The sequence below is a fragment of the Telopea speciosissima genome, chromosome 6 (genome assembly GCF_018873765.1).
Source record: "Telopea speciosissima isolate NSW1024214 ecotype Mountain lineage chromosome 6, Tspe_v1, whole genome shotgun sequence".
NCBI lineage: Eukaryota > Viridiplantae > Streptophyta > Magnoliopsida > Proteales > Proteaceae > Telopea > Telopea speciosissima.
The window spans coordinates 40,174,457-40,194,354 of NC_057921.1; the positions used below are offsets into that span (position 1 = coordinate 40,174,457).

Below are 19,898 nucleotides of genomic sequence, written 5' to 3' on the forward strand. Positions count from 1 at the left end.
TGAAGATCTTTTATTTGCTAAGTTCTGTGTTGCAACCATTGCCAGAATCGTCTGATAAAGACACTGATGCTGTGAAGAAAGAAAGAAGTAAGCGTGAAGAAGATGAGTTAATCTGCTGAGGATATATTCTGAATAGTCTCTCAGATCGTCTCTATGATTACTACAAGCCAATCAAGCCACCATATGAAATTTGGAAACAGATTGAAAAGAAATACAGAACTAAGAAAATAGGTATGAGCAAATTTCTCACCATGAAATATTTTGAATTCAGTATGAGTGATGGTGTCAGTATCATAGATCAATTTCATGATCTTCAAGTTATAGTGGGAAAACTCCGTGATCTTGAAATCACAGTTTCTGATTTACTCCAAGTGGGGGCGATTATATCTAAACTTCCCCCCAGTTGGAATGATTACAGAAAGAAACTTCTTCATATGACAGAAGATTTGTCTGTTGGACAACTCGAAAAGCATCTACGAATTGAGGAAGAGAATAGGATTCGTGATGGCTTGGTCATTGGTTCTAAAGTGAACACTGTTGAAGAAAGTGGAGTTAAGAAGTTTCATAAGAAACTAAAGATCAATAAGAAGGGAGTTTTCAAGAATAGCAGCAAAGACAAGAAAGACAGAGCATGTTTTCATTGTGGAAAAAAGGTCACTACATTCGTGATTGCAAGTATCGAAAGAACAGTAGTGTTCCAGACAAAGCAAATGTTGTTGAATCTGCACCACAAGATCTAGTCGCAATGATGGAAATTGGTATGATTACTGAATTGCATATGGCTAGTGTGGTGAAATTTCAAGATTGGTGGCTTGATTAAGGAGCAACGGTTCATGTGTGCAATGACAAGATACAGTTCAAGACCTTTGAAGATGTTGCATGACAAGATGTTCTAATGGGGAATCACAGTTCTGCTAAGGTCCTGGGAAAAGGAAGTGTTGAACTGCAATTTACTTCTGGGAAGAAATTGAAATTAATGAATGTGTTGTATGTTCCAGAAATTCGTAAGAATTTGGTCTCTGCTAGTGTGCTTTGTAAGAATGGTTTTAAAACCGTTCTTGAGTCTGGTAGCATGATATTGTCCAAGGGGGGTGTCTTTGTGGGAAAGGGTTATTCTGTTGATGGGATGTTCAAGCTCAGTATTAATAAGATGGTTTCTAATTCTGCTTACTTGATTGATTGTTCTTCTGATTTATGGCATGCTCGTTTAGGACACTTGAATCTTAGATACATGAAAAATATGTCAAAACAAGGTTTTATTTCTTATAAGCATGAAAATAAAAATAAATGTGAAGTCTGCGTTCAAAGCAGTTTGAAGTTTCCTTCTTCAAACGGAGTTTTTCTAACACAGCTTACTTCAGTAACATGTGACAGCAACTATATTCCCATCACATGAGCTGAGCTGTATAATATTAATTAATTAACAAGCCTGTTTCATTACAACATCAAGCCCAACAGCCTGTTGGCCATATATGAGATCAAGACTCCAGCATATGATAAGGTTCCATGAATATCATGTCATGTCTTAGTGCTATCAATCCATTAGACATGATTCATGTTGAACCAATGTATACCTGTAGGTTTTCAATTGAACCATCCCACCTTTTTTTTTAAGACCAGAGTAAGAGTACAATAGGTTTAACGTCCAAAAGTAACCCTTAAAATGAATGTAGGACCGAATTTCCCTACGCTCATCGGTGAGGATGGAAGATGAGTCCTTCCCTACTCAATTAAGAAATTAATGAGCGTGGTGTTGCTATTACCATTCCAATGACAAATCCTAATTATAATATATCACCTCGCAACTAGAGCCCATATCTATCATCTATATATATATTTGTTAAATACTTTACTAATACTACTTTCAAAGAGGATATCGAATCAAAGAAAAGATTATGTCCAACAGTAATTGGAAATATCCTTCACTCCCCGCTCTCCTAATGTCTTCTTGGACCATTGCAGTTCTCTTAGCAGTACAGGCTCCGGTATTTATCGATCCATCTCTGGCATGCATTATGAAGCACCAAGCAATGAAGAGAGTCGATCTGTTCCATGGTTTTAGTGCATGGTATCGAAACGGGTATCGATAACCTGCAAAACCCATACGATATCGATACGGTATCGGCCTGGATAGGCTGTATCAGATTAAATTACCCCTGAATCTCCTTAAAAAAGGAGTTTTCTAACCATTTTACCCCTTGTCTGTACTGTGCTACTAGTACGATATCGGTATCGGTGACTAGTAAAACCGGTATGTATCGCTCGATGCAGGTAATATGATACCGATACTTACAACCATGATCTGTTCAAAGAAGAACGATTAGGGACCATGATCTATTCGTAGAAGAACGATTAGTATGAAATGTTGAATAAAAAATTCATTAAATAAAAAATTGAAGAAAAAAAAAACTGATTGAAGTAAAAAATGGGAGAGAGAAAAAGCGGGTGAGTGCTTTCATTTTTTACTATTTTAATGACAAAAATAGTGAAAATAGAAGATGAATGGTATTAGATAGATTAGCAGGTTACTAGGTGAAAAGAACGGGCTTTACCCGTGATGAAAACGTTCTTCGTTTCCTACATGTAAAGGAAAACCTTTTAGGAGGGTGAGACAAAACCACGGCGTGGCATGCACATGTTGGGAACGTGCCCTCACTCAATTAATAAATTAATCATGCCATTCTTTTCGAGGTCCAATGAGAAATGCAAATTATAATATATCTCCTAATTATAATATATCTCCTCGTTATTCACTCATATCTACTATATATATATTGTTTGATTCCTTCCGAAGAGGAGAATCTAAGAAAAAAATTTATGTCTTCTTGGACCATTGCAGTTCTCTTAGTAGTACTGCTTGCAGGGCTTCGGTATTTATCGATCCATCTCCGGTTTGCATCAAGAAGTGCCAAGCAACGAAGTGATGATCGCCGACTACCACCGGGCCCTTGGGGGATTCTGGTTCTCGGAAATCTTCTCATGTTGGGTGGTCTCCCTCACCATACCCTCCATCAAATGGCCCGGAAATATGGACCCATCATGTCCATCAGGCTCGGCCTCGTGCCGACTGTGGTGGTATCATCCACTCAGGCTGCAGAGTTGTTCCTCAAGACCCATGACATCATCTTTGCTGGTCGACCTTACACTATGAGTACCCAGTATGTGTCTTATGGGAACAAAGGCCTACTTTTCTCACAATATAGTATATATTGGTGCAACATGCGCAAGCTATGCATCATAGAGCTTCTAAGTGCAACAAAGGTTGATTCATTTAAGCAGATGAGAAGGGAGGAGGTGGGCCTCCTTGTTGGATCTCTTAGGGAGGCTGCCGAAGCTGGTGTAGTGGTTGATGTGAGCGCCAAGGTGGGAGCCCTGATTGAGGATATGACCTTTCGGATGCTGATTGGTAAAAAGCTCGATAATTTCCACCTAAAATCAGTTCTTGATGAATACAACAATCTTCTTGGGACTTTTAACTTGGCCGATTTCATTCCCTATATCGAAACACTTGACCTTCAGGTAATTTTAGCTCTATTACATATTACAAAAAAAGAACCCTAACCGGTGCTGTGTGTGGCATGTACCTATGCCTAGACATAACCCGACGTAAAAAAACCACCACAACCCCCTGGAAAGGTGGAAAGATCTAGGGGTGAGGCGGTCTTTTGTGTCGGGCTGTGTCTGGTTGTAGGTACACACCAACCATGGTTTTAGTGCACGATATCGGAATGGGTATCGATAACTTGCAAACCGATACGATACCGGTACGGTATCGACCTGGATCGGCTGTATCAGACAAAATTACCCCTAAATCTTCTTAAAAAATGAGTTTTCTGATCATTTTACCCCTTGTTTGTACCGTGCTACTGATACGATATCGGCACTATAGCAGTATCGATGACTAGCAAAACTGGTACGTATCGCCCGATATAGGCGATACAATATCGATACTTAGAACCATGACACCCACACACACAGCACCGATAAGCGTTCCTTTTCCTACATAATATTATTATCTTATAAAACGGATTAGTTGATCATTCACTACAGTTGTAATTGAAGGGAAGTAGTTCTCTGTCCGGGACAGAACAAAGAACTACTTCCCAATATGGGAAAAAGATCTTTGTTCGAGAGTGTGGCCTATGCCAACACTCCCATGTGTCTATCTCTCTCCTCCTCAAAACAAGGGGTCAAAGGTGTCTTTTCATATGGGGAAGAAAGAGATAGACACATGGGAGTGCTGGTGTAGACCATACTCCCAAACAGAGATCCTTTTTCCATATTTTATCTGTTAAAGATATTTTTTATGCCTCGATCTACCACATCTGGTGGGAAAGGAATAAACGCAGAGGGACGTCCATCTCCCATTCTTATAACTAGAATGATATTTCATTGTCTTAAGGGAATCTAATAGCATTGGCCCTTTTTCTTGGGCCCTATATATTAAGTTGTGGATTCATCTTATGTTGGTTTATTAGGGTCTTTCCCATAGTTAGCCTTCTTGACTCTTATCCTTTTTCTTTTTTTAATATATATTTTTATTCACCAAAAAAATTTTACTTCACTATTTTGGGTTGCCATCTCAATAATCTCATGGAATTTGCAAAAAAATGCAATCTAACGCAGCATTGTTAATTAGGGATTAGCTCGACGCATGAAGGAAATTAGCAAAGTCTTTGATGGGTTTTTGGAGAAGATCATTGATGAGCACATAAACAATCCTAAAGACCGTAACAACAACCAGAAGGACTTCATTGATGTGATGTTGTCTTTCATGGTGGAATCAGAAGATATGCAAGCAAAAGAACAGTGCTACATGATCGATCAGACTAGTATAAAAGGAATCATTTTAGACATGATTTTGGCTGCAATAGGCTCATCGGCTGCCACAGTTGAATGGGCCCTCTCAGAACTATTAAGGAATCCGAAGGTGATGGAAAGGCTCCAAGAGGAGTTGAGGAATAAGGTTGGCATAGATCGGCTAGTTGAGGAAGAGGATTTTGTTAAGCTGGAGTACTTGGACAAGGTGGTGAAGGAAACCATGAGGATTCATCCTGCTGCTCCGTTGCCAGCTCCCCATGAGTCCTTGGAAGACATAACAATCAATGGATACCATATACCCAAGAAGTCTCGTGTGATTATAAATGCTTGGGCAATTCAAAGAGACCCTAATGTGTGGTCGACTTATGGTGATTATGAAAAATTCTTGCCTGAAAGATTTATAGAAAATAAAATTGACATCCGTGGACGTGACTTCCAACTTATCACATTTGGATTAGGTCGTAGAGGATGTCCTGGTATACATCTGGGCTGGGAGTTACCCAATGGCATGTCACCTGATGACTTGGACATGACTGAATAATTGGCCTTAGCTGTTCCAAGAGCCAACCATCTACTTGTTGTTCCAAGTTATCGCCTTTGCCTTTGTGGCAACAGTTTGTAAGGAGTATCCTGGCTTGATAGTATTGTAATCCTGTTTAGATTTGTGTGTGCTTTTGATTTATGTTGTCTCTATTGACGTATCTTATGTTTCCTAGTCGAAGTCTGATTTAATGTAATGTGTTTACCTAATATGTATGTTCCTATTAGAAGTTTGAGTCTTGGTTTGGGTTACTTGTGCTGCTATATATCTATAATGTCATGTAAACAACTATAAAATAAAAAGAATTATATTCTAGCATGGTATCAAAGTCGTGAAAGCTCAAATGAGCAACTAATATCATCCTCTCTTTTTTTGGTTCCTTGAACCAATGTGCTACCGTTGTGCCTGTCTCCTCCGTATTACTGCTCAACAATTGCTACCCAGATTGAAGGAATTAGACTTAATTGTGCAGCGAATTCGGATCGGGTATTATATCTTTGCATTCAAATTTAAGAAAACTCTAATAAATTGAAGTGGGAGACGTTAAGTTACCTTAGAACCGCAAACTTAGTTCCTACTCCAGTAGTAGTTCTTCCTCGCTTGAGCAACGATAGGGATTGAAGAATGAATCTTCAGTCCGGCCCATGATAACGATCATGAATATCACAACCAATACTCAGAGAGAGGGAGAGAAATCAGTCTTGGGGAGAGAGGAGGCTAGAAAATTTGGTCCAGCCTCCCTCCCTCTCTATGTCTTATATAGTGGAATCCTATTAGGACTCCGGTGTTGCACAACGATAAACTGTGTCTGCCTCTTTGTTCTTCATGATGTTCAATTTCCTAAACTGAACCTGCTACTTTGGTGAGTCATAAGATTCCAAAATATTAGCACACTATCTTGCTTCTAAAGTGGGAAGAGGTAAAATCTAAAAGGAATATTATATCACTTTCAATTACAGTTAGGAATCTAATCTAATTAGAGTAATTCTCATTGTCATAATTAAAGAGATAATTAACCTATTATTATTTTTCCGATAATTGTTGCGCCTAATTAACTCCTTCAATTTGCACATAGGACTCTCCAATCTCCACTACAATATATCGTAATGAATTGTACGACATGTGTTTAAAAAATTGTCAAACCCAATTCATTGTACATGTCCTTATCAGAGATTAACACCTTAAAATTTGAAATTGAAGTTGTTTTCCAATTTTTTGTATTGCATTTCAGAAATATTTTCCTTTTTTGTTTCTTGTACAATTTTTTATTGGTTTTATAACAAAATCTCATAAAGTATTCTGTATTGCAGCCCTAATGAATTATTTTTTCTTAAAAATGAAAAAAGAAAACTCAAACTGTAACTTGTTTTCTCTTTTTTACGGCCTTGAACTTATTGCTTTTATAATGCATTTACACTTTCTCTCTCCTTGGTGTATTCATGTGTGCAACACCTGTATGACCACTGCCCGTTCTTAAATGAGTTTTCCATTTCTATTCACTTCTATGCCTCCATTTTCAAAAAATTTCCATTGAAGCAAGAGCTCCCTAGATTCTATTTGGACCCTTTTGTTCCAACTTTAAAAGGCAATCTCGCATAGAATGCCCACTTGGCCACTTGGCCACTTGGAGATGCCCCCGAGTGAAATTTTCTGTAGGAAGGTAATTCCATATGAAAGGAAAGAAAGAAGGAGAGATAGAAAGAGTTGGGGGGGGGGGGGGGAGGGGGAGACCCAAAGGTTGACTGTTGTGTGCTGTTTTTACTAGGGCTTGCACCTGTCTCTTTCTCCTGACTAATTTCTTAAAACTTGGTCTCTATGCCTTTAATCAGGTCATTCCCCATACTCATTTAAGCTCTGGTTCACTCTCACATGTGCCCTTGCTTAACCAGCTAAGACCATATCCCCATGCTGCACCCTTACATAAATTGAACCATATAATAAGAACAAACAAAAGGTACTAGGATTTGGTAAACAAATACTATGATTTTTGGACTCTAGCCGATTTGCCATAGTATGGGCAATATCCATAAATATATATTTTTTCTATGGTAAAAGGCTGGGTATGCTTATCTCTCTCTTGCTCATTTGGAGGGATTAGATAGTCATTTTAAAGGGGAAAGAAAGACATAGACAGATGGGGTGCTAGCTAATATACCCATTTCTCTCCCTTTCTATTTTTTACTATTACTTCCAAAGAGTAGAGAACCTAAGCAAAGATTCAACGATATAAGAGGCTCCTCTCCTGCCAGCACCCCACCGTTGGATGCCTCATTGGGCACTCACTGGGCGGGGTGCTCTCTGGAGAGAAGGATGATCCAAAGAAACTATTCTCTTCAGCACCGTCAGTCCATCACAGCCGGTATCGTTTAAAGTGATCAGCAAAAGCATTCAACGACCGAGACTGATCAAATGCGGTGAAATCAATGGTTGTTATCAGTATACGCACTGCTAATGTTAGATTTGGAAGAATGTGATTTCATTAACTTGAGAGATTACAAGAGAGAGTGCTACTTAAATAGCACAGCTATGAAGATTTACAAAAGAGGAAACTAGAGTCCTAATAGGGTGTTGCATCTAATCACATGTGATAATAAAAAGATTACATAGATTGGGATTCTATTATCACATGTGATAATAGATGGAAACAAAATATGGGATGACAAACTATAAAAGGGACGCGTAGATTTGATGTCTCCCAGTAGATCACGGCTAATTCTCCCCCTCAAGTTGGAGTGTGTAGATTGCGAATGCCCAACTTGAAAAGGAGGAAGATAAATTAATCATGATCAAGAGCCTTGGTGAAGATATATCTGTCAATTGCAGCCGAGAAGAAACATGGAAAGTCTGGAGACAACTGGACTGAATGCCCTCACGAACTAGATGACAATCAAGATCAATATGTTTAGTATGCTCATGGAAAATCGGGTTTGCCGCAATGTGTAAGGCAGCTTGATTGTCACAAACGAGGCGCATTGGTGTGGGAAGAGAAATCCCAAAATCTTTGAGTAACTTACGTAGCCAAATAAGTTTGCACGTTGCAACGGCCATTGAACGATACTCCGCTTCAGCCGAGGAGCGAGAGAGGGTGCTTTGCTTCTTGGGTTTCCAAGAGATAGGACTTGCGCCTAGGAAGGTGATGTATCCTGTAACTGAACGACGGGTGGAGGGGCAGGCGGCCCAGTCAAAGTCGCAGAACACAATGAGAACCAAGGAACTAGTAGCACATAAAAACATGCCTGTGCCCTGTGAAGACTTAATGTAACGAACCAGATGAAGTGCAGCGTCCCAATGGGGCTGGCGGGGTTGGTGCATAAACTGGCTTAATGTATTTACCGCATAGGTAATATCAGATCGTGTGATAGTCAAGTAAATGAGATGCCCAATGAGCCTGCGATAAGATGAGGGGTCGGGCAGAGGAGTACCCACATCTACTGCCAAGTGGTGATTTTGTTCCATGGGAAAAGAAGCCGGTTTGGAACCCCACAGCCCAATATCAGTCAAATATCCAAGGCATATTTCCGTTGATTGATGAAGATTCTATCATTGGTACGGGCAACCTCAATACTGAGGAAATACTTGACCGCACCCAAATCTTTAAGATGGAAGCGATTATGCAAGAAACTAATAAACCGTTGGATTGCCAATAAATCACTGTCAGCAACAATGATATCAACATATACAAGGACTGCCGTGTATGTGGTGGAGGTAGATTGCAAAAAAAGAGAGTAATCAACCTGTGATTGGCGGAAATCGGCGGCCAGGAGAGCTTTGGTGAGGGTGGCGAACTAGTTGCGGGAAGCTTGCTTGAGGCCATATAATGACTTTTGAAGCTCACAAAAACGGGTCTCCCTTTGTTTGCCATAACCCGAGGGAGATGCATGTAGACATCCTCATAAAGATCACCATGCAGGAAAGTGTTGTTGACATCCAATTGACGCAGATGCCAACCACGAATAGTAGCAACAGCAAGTAAACTGCGAACAGTGACAAGTTTGGCGACAGGAGCAAACTTGTCAATGTAATCCAACCCTTCCTATTGAGTGTACCCTTTGGCCACAAGGCATGCCTTATAGCGCTCGATTGATCCAGCAGCATGGCGCTTGATTTTGTAGACCCATTTGCTACCGATTGTGCGCTTACCTGTAGGAAGAGGCTGCAAAGACCAAGTGTTATTCTGTTCCAGGGCAGAAAGTTCGGTTTCCATGGCTTGCCAGTGGGGATGAGTAATGGCCTCAATAAAAGAAGATGGTTCATGATCACAAGTTATAGTAGAAAAGAAAAATGCTTGTGACTAAAACCAGATAAGACAAAAAATGCAAGGCACGGGCAACCTCGAGGAGATGCCGGTGTTTGCACTTTGCCACGCCATTTTGTTGCGGCGTACCTACACAGGAATGTTGATGGTGGACTCCCTCAGTAAAGAGAAAAGTCTGGAAAGGCTTGGAAAAAAATTCCAAGCTGTTATCCGTACATATTTGTTGAATTTGTGTATTAAATTAGGTTTTCACCATAGCAAAAAAATAAATAAGAAGACTAGGTTTCAGATTTGTGACGCATTAAATAGACCCCCACACACTATGAATAATCATCAACTATAGTCAGAAAGTAGTGAGCACCAGTGTTAGAAGGGGTGTGATAACCCCCCCACCCCTCCAAATATAACAATTTATAAATTAGAAGGGAATAGGGCAACAAGTTAAACTTAAAGGAAAAGGAGAACGTGTTTGTTTAGTCAAATGACATACATCACAATGTCCTGGTGTAGAAACTATATTAGATAAAGAAGAAGAAAATAAAGTTAAGGTCACGAGATGGGTGACCCATGCGATTGTACCAAAGCAAAGAAGACAGTGCATGTGGTGCCGATGAGAGAGGAGACGAGCAATGGATTGGGGCGGCAAGCGAAAAGTGATAGAGACGTACTGTTCGCTCCAATCAACTTCTTCGTTGGTAATCACACTACAAAAATTCAACTTTTTAGCCGTGGTTTTTTGCACGGCCATTTGGTCCTAAAACTGTGGCTAAATATCAATTACCAAGGTTTTAAAACCGCAGCAAGTCCGTGGCAAAAGCTACCGTGGTAATTAAAAAAGGGTCTTTGGCCACGGTTAAAAATCCGTGTGTGTATTAGGTTTTTTTGCCACGGTTTTCTATAACCGTGGGTATATGGTCAATATTACATTTGGCATATTCTCTATTGTTGCAGTTTACATAACTGCTGCCAAATGTTATTTTTTGCCATTTTTTTTTAAATTAATGAAATCATACTTTTCCTATTATTATTTTTTATAAAAATAATAATTTCTAATTATACATTTAGCTGCGGTTTTAAAAGCCGTGGCTAAATTTTGATTTTTAATTAAAAAAAAAAAAGCACCCAAACCAACCCCTACCAGCTCCGGTAGGGGCAGGTTTCTCCCCCGCACCACCCACCCCCTGTGCACCTCTCTGCCCCACACCACACACCGGCAATCCCACCCAGCCCCGGATCTTTATCCTCTCAGTTACACTGCCCGTACTTGACCTCAAGTACATCTAACATAGGGGGCATAAATGACTATCCTATCCCCTGCCCGAACACACTACCCGAGGTGGGGTCCACATGGGGTCCACCTCCCTCTATTAGATGTACTTGAGGTCAAGTACGGGCAGTGTAATTGAGAGGATAAAAATTCCCCAGCCCCTACCCTTCCATCCCTGTAGCCAACCCCCTGCCCCAGCATTGCAGCACCCCACCCTGTTGTACAACCCCACCCAGCCCCCACCATACTTCACAGCACTATCACCGCCCCCGCCCAGACTTTGCGCACAGCCCCTGCTCAACACATTGTAAAAAATAAAAATGAATTAAAGAGTTAAGAGAGGTCAATAATTTAAAAAAAATAATAATTACCTGATCTCTTCTTCTTCTTCCCAACACCCTGTAAAATAAAAACGAATTGAAGATGATAGTGTTGAAACCCAAACATCTAACTCTCAAAAATCAAAGTTTGCACTACAGACACTGCTTAGTTTCATTGTCAAGTCAGTCCAGCATGATTTGGATCAACAGCAGTCTTCACAACCAATTGAAGGCGATAGTGCAATTATCAAAATTCTTTACAGAGACGAAGGTAAAATGGAGTCAGTATCTCATTGCATGGATCATGAACAATCGAAGATAGAAGATGGAGATACGAACATGACTGGGGAAGAAACCAACGCCAATTCACAAATGGGGTAAATGGTTTGTACACTCAGCAGTCTATATGTGCTTCAGTCCATTAAAGGGAAGGTGTGAAACATTGTTACCTGATCTCTTCTTCTTCTTTTTTAACCCAATACCCTGAAAATAAAAACGAATTGATAAGTTAGACAGAGATTAAAAAAAAAAAAAAAAAAAACTTAAAAACCTAAGTTTTAGCCGCGCTAGCATAAACCGTGGAAAAATATATATATATGGCCACGGTTATAAAAAATCGCCGCTATATATGCGTATATGGCCACGGTTTAGAGTAAATGTGGCTAAATAATAATAATAATAATAATCCAAGAGCATCCAACCAAATTCTATTAAATGATAAAATATATATATTTAACAAAAAAACTTTATATATATATATATATATATATATATATATATATATATATATATATATATATATAATGTTTTGTAAAAAAAAATCCAAGAACAATCACAAAATAATTATTCATTTATGAAAAATAATAAAATGGTAAAATATTCCATAAATGGATTATTATCTTACAATAAATTTGTGAAAAATAATAAAACTATAAAAAATATTAAAAAAATCCATGCACTGATTAAATTAAAATTGATATCACAATATAAATTTATTTTCACACAATATATTTTAAAAAATAATGAATAATCAAAATCAACTAGAATCAACTCAAACCCTAGAAACAAAATCTTAAACCCTTCCACAAACTAATGTCTCACAACCAAGGGCTCAAGACCTTGAAAAGTGAAAAATATGAGGTCTAAATTAACCACATAATTTTCAAAGGGGGCCTGGATGACACTAAAATCCAGACAATCAGAGTTCCAAGGAAAAAGATTCCATTTTGAATGCCATCAATAGTCGATAATGATATGACCAAAAAATTTGTAGGGACCATAGAAAATTACAATCTGAGTTCCAAGGAAAAAGATCCATTTCGAATTCCATCATTAGTCGATAATGATATGACCAAAAAATTTGTTGGGACCATGGAAAATTACAATCTGAGTTCCAAGGAAAAGGATTCCATTTCGAATTCCATCATTAGTTGATAATGATATGACCAAAAAATTTGTTGGGACCATGGAAAATTACAATCAGAGTTTCAAGGAAAAAGATTCCATTTCGAATTCCATCATTAGTTGATAATGATGTGACCAAAAAATTTGTTTGTGCATGTGTGTGTCTACAAAAATATATATATTTTGAAAGTGGGATCCGATGACATTGAAATCAAGTCCATCGGAGTTCGAGGGAAAAAGATTCTATTTCAAGGGCCGCCATTTGTCGACCATGGGAAATTGATAAACCTGGGTCTAAACTACCTATTTTTGAAAATGGTATCTAATGACATTGAAATCAGATTAATCAGAGTAAAAATGGGGTTCCAAGGAGGACCATAGATGATAATTCTTTTATCATAATGAAAGGAGTATCTATGTAGATTCCTTGATTACATATAACCGTATATATATATATATATATATATATATATATATATATATATATATATATATATATACACACATATACTATAATCTATTATATGATATTAATTTATTAATTATATTATATAATGTACATTTTATATATATATATCTATAAAACAATAAGATAAATATTTTTGGAAATTTCTTTTTCATATATAAATATACATGTATATAAAAGTACATATATTTATATAAAATATTATTTCATATATATTTAAAAATATTTTTTCATGTACCTATATAAATATGTAGTTATAGTATTTATAAACCACAACGATGTATCTATATATGGCCACATTTTTTAGAAAGTGCGGCAACAAGAATGGTATATGAACATGGTTCATAGAAACTGCGGCTAAAGAACTAGTCAATGACTACTATTACCAATAACCGTGGCTAAATAATGGTATATTACCACAGTTCGTAAAAACCGCGGTTACAGAATGATATATTACCACGGTTATGTAAAACCGTGGTATATTATCAACCCCAAAGTACATTTAAGTGATAGTTGAACCCAGCCACTTCCCACCAAGGCACTTCATTTCTCTTAAACTGAATGAGATCCCAAGCAGAAGCGAAAGAAAATCTATAATTGGAGGGAGGATCCCTCACAACAAAATCACCACTAGGAGGAGGTCTTTGAGGGATATATTGCAGCTGGCCCAGATAGAGGTAAGATTTTGAGAAACATGATGACTATGGCACCAAGAACCATTAACAATAATAGAGGAAACAAGAGCCATCTTGTCAGAGCCCTCGCATCATACCTAATCTTGTCACCAAATACTGAAAGGAGAACACTGCCAATTATCAAACCAAAGCCTAGTGGAAGAGCCATCATCAATATGAGAAATAATAACTCCCTGAACAAGATGCCTGAGGTTTAAGATTTTCCTCCAGGTCCCTGAAACATTAGAGGAATACTTCACATTCCAAATATAGTCTTTTTTGAGATATTTAATATATATCCGTTGGATCCATAAGCCCTCTTTCATCTTAGCAACTCTCCAAATTAACTTAATTAACATCTCTAAGTCTTTTCAAGCCAATACCACCCTCCCTCTTAGGAAGGCAAACAGAAGCCCAACTGATAGTATATAGAAACTTGTTATTATCACTTTCTTTCCATAGAAAAACACTCATAATGGCCTCAATCTTATTGATGATGTAACTAGTGATACCATAAACTCCAGTCTAATAGATAGGAGGCTTGCATAACAGCCTTAACCAACATCAATTGGCCTGCAAAAGAAAGAAGCTTACTCTTCCACAACTGGAACTTCTTCTTGAGCCTATCCAAGATAGGGAAGTAATGTTCCAAGGACAACCTGGAGGAAATTAAAGGAAGGCCTAGATAAGAGATCGACAGGTGGCCAATTTCACAATTCATAATATTCTTCAGTACCTATTTGGCATCAGAAGAAACCCCAGAGATAAAATTAAGAGATTTTTGAGGATTAATCACTAACTCCGATAAATCTGTAAAGAGTTGCAAGGCATCCATAATAACTTGATAGGAAGTTGAAGAGGCTTTAGAGAAAATAAATATATCATCAGCATAAATCAAATGAGTCAGGTTTAGGGCTTTGCATTTAGGAATAGGAGCAAGCAAGTTGTGATCAAACTTCCAATTAAGACAACGGGTGAGGCCTTCCATCACTAAAGTGAACAAGAGAGGAGATGGGGGTCAAACTTGTCTAACACCCCTTCGAGGGGAGAATCATCCCACTGGAGATCCATTCACTAAAATAGACATGTGAAGAGTAGATATGCAAGGAAAAAATATCGGTTGTGAGGGATTGGAGAGTTCTGTAAGAGAGGTGTGTGATAGTGATGCCTTAGAGTAAGGGGACACTGACTCGCGGTGCAGAGAATCTCAGGGAGAAGTGGATGCTTTTCAAGGAGGGGATCATGTGAGAATGTCGGAGTTAGAGGTGAGTGTGATCAGCCACCAATGGTAAACAGGAGAACTTATGTGGCTGCAGTGGGTGTTTCTGCTCTACCTAATCTTGAGACCTTACCTGAACCCATTCAGTTAGGTAATGTCACTCGTATTATTATTCCACAAAAAGCCTATGAAGAAAGTGTGGAGAAATTTCGTTTTGTACTTATTGATAGAGTGAGCTTTCGCTTGGCATCTTTGAATGACCTTCGTAAGTCCGCGAAGGAGTCGTGGAATCTTAAAAAATGGGTGTCTATGATTTCGATCGGGAAAGGATATGTGATTTTGCATTTCTCCTCAGAGAACGATATGGCCCATATATGGTAGAGAAGCGCAATGAAGTTTGGAGGCCAATACATCAGATTTCAGAAATGGAAGTCAGATTTCAACATCACAAGCTAAGAGTTGAGCAAGAGTGAAGGTCGGAGTTGGCTTCGAGTTAGACTCTGATGCTAAAGTCAGTTACCCGAGCAACAACAGTGAGAGCTAGGAACTGCGTGAGTAGTTAGGTGACAGTAATAAGTGCGATTAAGCATCCTGTTACCTTGTACAATAACCCTATATATAGAGGATGTATGACGATAGAATTGGGTTTCGTGTCGATGAAGCAAGGTAAATTCTACCCGTGGAAGGTTCCCTATCACTAGGGGTGTCAATACCCAACCCGAACCGATGAAACCGGCCCGAACCAGTCCGAACGAGCCCGGACCACACCAGACCGAACTCTTAATGGTTCGGTTCGGTTTCATTTGTGGATCCAGAAAGGCAAACGGTTTGGTTTGGGCTAGCCCGACGGTGCACCGGTAGCCGAACCGTTAGGCCCAAACCCAAACCGAACCGACCTAACCCGATAAATGAGTAAATCAGTAAATGCCTAATGCCCCATTGCCCCCTAAATGTGTTGTGATAGTTTCTCACTTTATCTCATATCCTTTGTTAGTGATTACCCAACCAATTGTATCCATAGGCCATAGGACATAGGATACAAAGATACATTGTATTTGAAATATTTTATGTACTTAAAAGAGAAAGAGAAGAAAAATTAGCACTAACCGGACCTTACTAGTTATATAAAACCGGTACCAAACCGATATCAACCCGTTATCATAAACTGAAACCGATACGAAACCAAACCGCACCGAAACCGAAACCGAAACCGAACATTTCTTAATGGTTTGGTTTTGGTTTCTATAAAAGTCACACCGAAACCAAAAAGCCCGAACCGAAACCGGCCCGAACCGGCCCATTGACACCCCTACCTATCACAATGGTGGTTATGTGATAAAAAGGGTTATGCTTCGATGGATAACAACAGTATTCACTTTAATCTAGGTTCCACTTTAACTGAATCTTATGCCACATGTCAATTAACCATAGGTGGATTATTTTTATGCATATCAAGAATGAAGAGGGACTTCGAGGGCTTCGTGGTTAAATGATTCAATTCGACTATACCATCATATGATTCACAATAGACCATATCCATATATATTTTATTGTAAAATCCTACCAACATGCTCAAATAGGAATATAAAATTTGGCCTCTCAACGTGTATGTTTTTTTTTTTTTGGTAAACAACGTGTATGTTAAGTAGCTCTGGAAATGAATAAAAAATAAGAATTAATAATTTGAAATTGTAAAGATATCTGTCTCTCCATTCTCTCCAATTCCTCTGATAGGGAGGAATGGATCTCATCCGGGCAGTGTTCGGGCAAGGGATAGAGTGGTCATTTTTGCCCCCTATGAGAGAAATTGAAGAAAATAAAAGGGCAGATAATTGGAGTTGATAAAGATCCACACAAGAGTCATCTTAAATTTTTACACGTGATAAAAACGTTCTTCCTTTCCTACACGTAAAGGAAAACCTCCTAAGGGTGAGACAAAACCACAGCGTAGCATGCACATGTTGGGAACGTGTCCACACTCAATTAATAAATTAATCAGCATAGTTCTTCCATTAACATTAATCATGCCATTCTTTTCGAGGGTCCAATTATAAATCCAAATTATAATATATCTCCTCGTAATTCACCCATATCTACTTCTATATATATTGTTCGATTCCTTCCAAAGAGCAGAATCTAAGAAAAGATTTTATGTCCAACAATAATTGGCAATATCCTTCACTCCCCACTCTCCTAATGTCTTCTTGGACTATTGCAGTTCTCTTGGCAGTACTGCTTGCAGGGCTCCGGTATCTATCGATCCATCTCCGGCATGGATCAAGAGCCAAGCAACAAAGTAATGATCGTCGACTACCGCCGGGACCTCGGGGGATACCGATTCTCGGCAATCTTCTCATGCTGGGTGATCTCGCTCACCGTACCCTCCATCAAATGGCCCAGAAATATGGACCCATCATGTACATCAGGCTTGGCCTCGTGCCAACTGTGGTGGTATCATCTGCTCAGGCAGCGGAGTTGTTCCTCAAGACCCATGACGCAGTCTTTGCTGGAAGACCTTACACTATGGGTGTCAATTATGTGGCTTATGGGAACAAAGGCCCGCTTTTCCCACAATACGGTACATATTGGCGCAACATGCGGAAGTTGTGCACCATAGAGCTGCTAAGTACAACAAAGGTTGATTCATTCAAGCAGATGAGAAGGGAGGAGTTGGGCCTCTTTGTTGGATCTCTTAAGGAGGCGCCGAAGCTGGTGCAGTGGTTGATTTAAGTGCCAAAGTGGGATCGCTGATTGTGGATATGAGCTTCCGGATGCTGATTGGTAACAAGCTTGAGGAAATGACCACCCAACTAAAATCAATTGCTGAGGAATACCACAAGCTTCTTGGGACTTTTAACCGGGCCGATTTCATTCCCTATATTGGAGCACTTGATCACCTTCAGGTAATTTAATTTATTTCTATTACATTCCTTCTATTTATATATATATATATAAATATAAAACGAATGAGTTGATCATTCACTATAGTAAATATTTTCTCTGTTAAGGTGATTTTTTGTGCCTCGATCTACCACATCTGGTGGGAAAGGAATAAACGCAGATGGACGTCCACCTCCTGTTCTTATAACCAGATTTGGAGTACTATTGAGTTTGATGTTAGATCTAAGGTTGACCACCTTTGTGCCTCGGTTACTGATTCCTCCAATAATCGGATCCAGATCCTCTACTTCCGCCTGCCCGGTACTACAATGGGCCCTACACACAGCAAGGCGCGCAAAGACCACCTTACCCCCGCTCAAGTAAGGCGCGCAAAGACCGCCTTCCACCTGCTCAGGTAAGGGGCTCGAGAAGGGGTAAGGCGGTCTTTGCACGACTTGTTGTGTGTGGGGCGCACAGGGCAGTAGGGGCAGGCGGAAGTAGAGGATCCCGATTGCCAATAATCGGCATAATATTGTTTCTTCTTGGGGTTTTTAGATTAGACATTGTTAGCCTCCTTTGATTTATTTGTCTTTTCCTTTTAATAAATTCTTTATTCATTTAAAAAAAAAAAGAGGTTATTAAAATCCAATTAAAACCTTTATTTATATATGAAGCTACAAGAATGATATTTCACTGTCTTAAGGGAATCTAATAGCCTTGGCCCCTTTTTTGGGCCCTAGTAAGTTGAGTATTCATCTTATTTTGATTTGTTGGGGTCTTTCCCTTAGTTAGCTTTCTTGACTCTTGTCCTGTATTTTTTTTTTTTATAATATATATTTTTATTCACCAAAAAAGATTTACTTCACTTTTTGGTTTGCCATCTCAATATTGTCGTGGTATTTGAAAGAAAGGCCATCTAACTCAGCATTGTTAATTAGAAATTGGGTCGACGCATGAAGGAAATTAGCAAACTCTTTGATGGGTTTTTGGAGAAGATCATTGATGAGCACATAAACAATCCTAAAGACCGTAACAACAACCAGAAGGACTTTATTGATGTGATGTTCTCTTTGATAAAGGAATCAAAACATATGCAGGCAGAAGAAAACCGCTACATGCTCGATCGAACTAGTATAAAAGGAATCATTTTAGACATGATTTTGGCTGCAATAGACACATCGGCTGTCACAATTGAATGGATCCTCTCAGAACTCTTAAGGAATCCTAAGGTGATGGAAAGGCTCCAAGAGGAGTTGAGGAATAAAGTTGGCATAGATCGGCTAGTTGAGGAAGAGGATTTAGTTAAACTGGAGTACTTGGACATGGTTGTGAAGGAAACCATGAGGATTCATCCTGTTGCTCCGTTGCTAGCTCCCCATGAGTCCTTGGAAGACATAACAATCAATGGATACCATATACCCAAGAAGTCTCGTGTCATTATAAATGCTTGGGCAATTCAAAGGGACCCTAATGTGTGGTCAACTTATGGTGATGCTGAAAAATTCTTGCCCGAAAGATTTATAGAAAATAATATTGACATCCGCGGACGTGACTTCCAACTTATCCCATTTGGATCAGGTCGTAGAGGATGTCCTGGTATACATCTGGGCCTAACAGTTGTGAAACTAGTACTTGGACAATTGGTACATGGCTTCAATTGGGAGTTACCCAATGGCATGTCACCTGACGACTTGGACATGACTGAGACGTTTGGCCTATCTGTTCCAAGAGCAAACCATCTACTTGTTATTCCAAGTTATCGCCTTTGCCTTAGTGGCAACAATTTGTAAGGAGTGTGCTGGCCTGGTTGTATTGTAACCCTATTTATATTTGTGTGTGTTTTTGCTTTGTGTTGTCTCTATTGGCGTATCTTATGTTTCCTAGTTGCAGTCTGATTTTATGTAATGTGTTTTCCTAATAGAAGTCTGTGTCTTGATTAGGGTTACTTGTGCTGCTATATATATAATTTCTTGTAAACAATATACATTTACAATAAAAATAATTTTGTTCTAGAATGGTGTTATTCCCAGGTTGACACTAAGAGCGGGGTG

General features: G+C 39.0%; 1 protein-coding gene and 1 pseudogene across 1 annotated transcript; both read left to right on the forward strand.

Annotated features, from left to right (window-relative positions):
• Nucleotides 1-895: 895 nt before the first annotated feature.
• LOC122665730 lies at nt 896-5,461 on the forward strand (annotated as a pseudogene).
• Nucleotides 5,462-18,793: 13,332 nt separating this feature from the next.
• On the forward strand, nt 18,794-19,641 carry LOC122663809 (cytochrome P450 71AU50-like). Its single transcript, XM_043859458.1, has one exon. It carries the CDS (start codon nt 18,801-18,803, stop codon nt 19,635-19,637), a length of 837 nt encoding a protein of 278 aa, XP_043715393.1. The 5' UTR covers nt 18,794-18,800; the 3' UTR covers nt 19,638-19,641.
• Nucleotides 19,642-19,898: the final 257 nt, after the last annotated feature.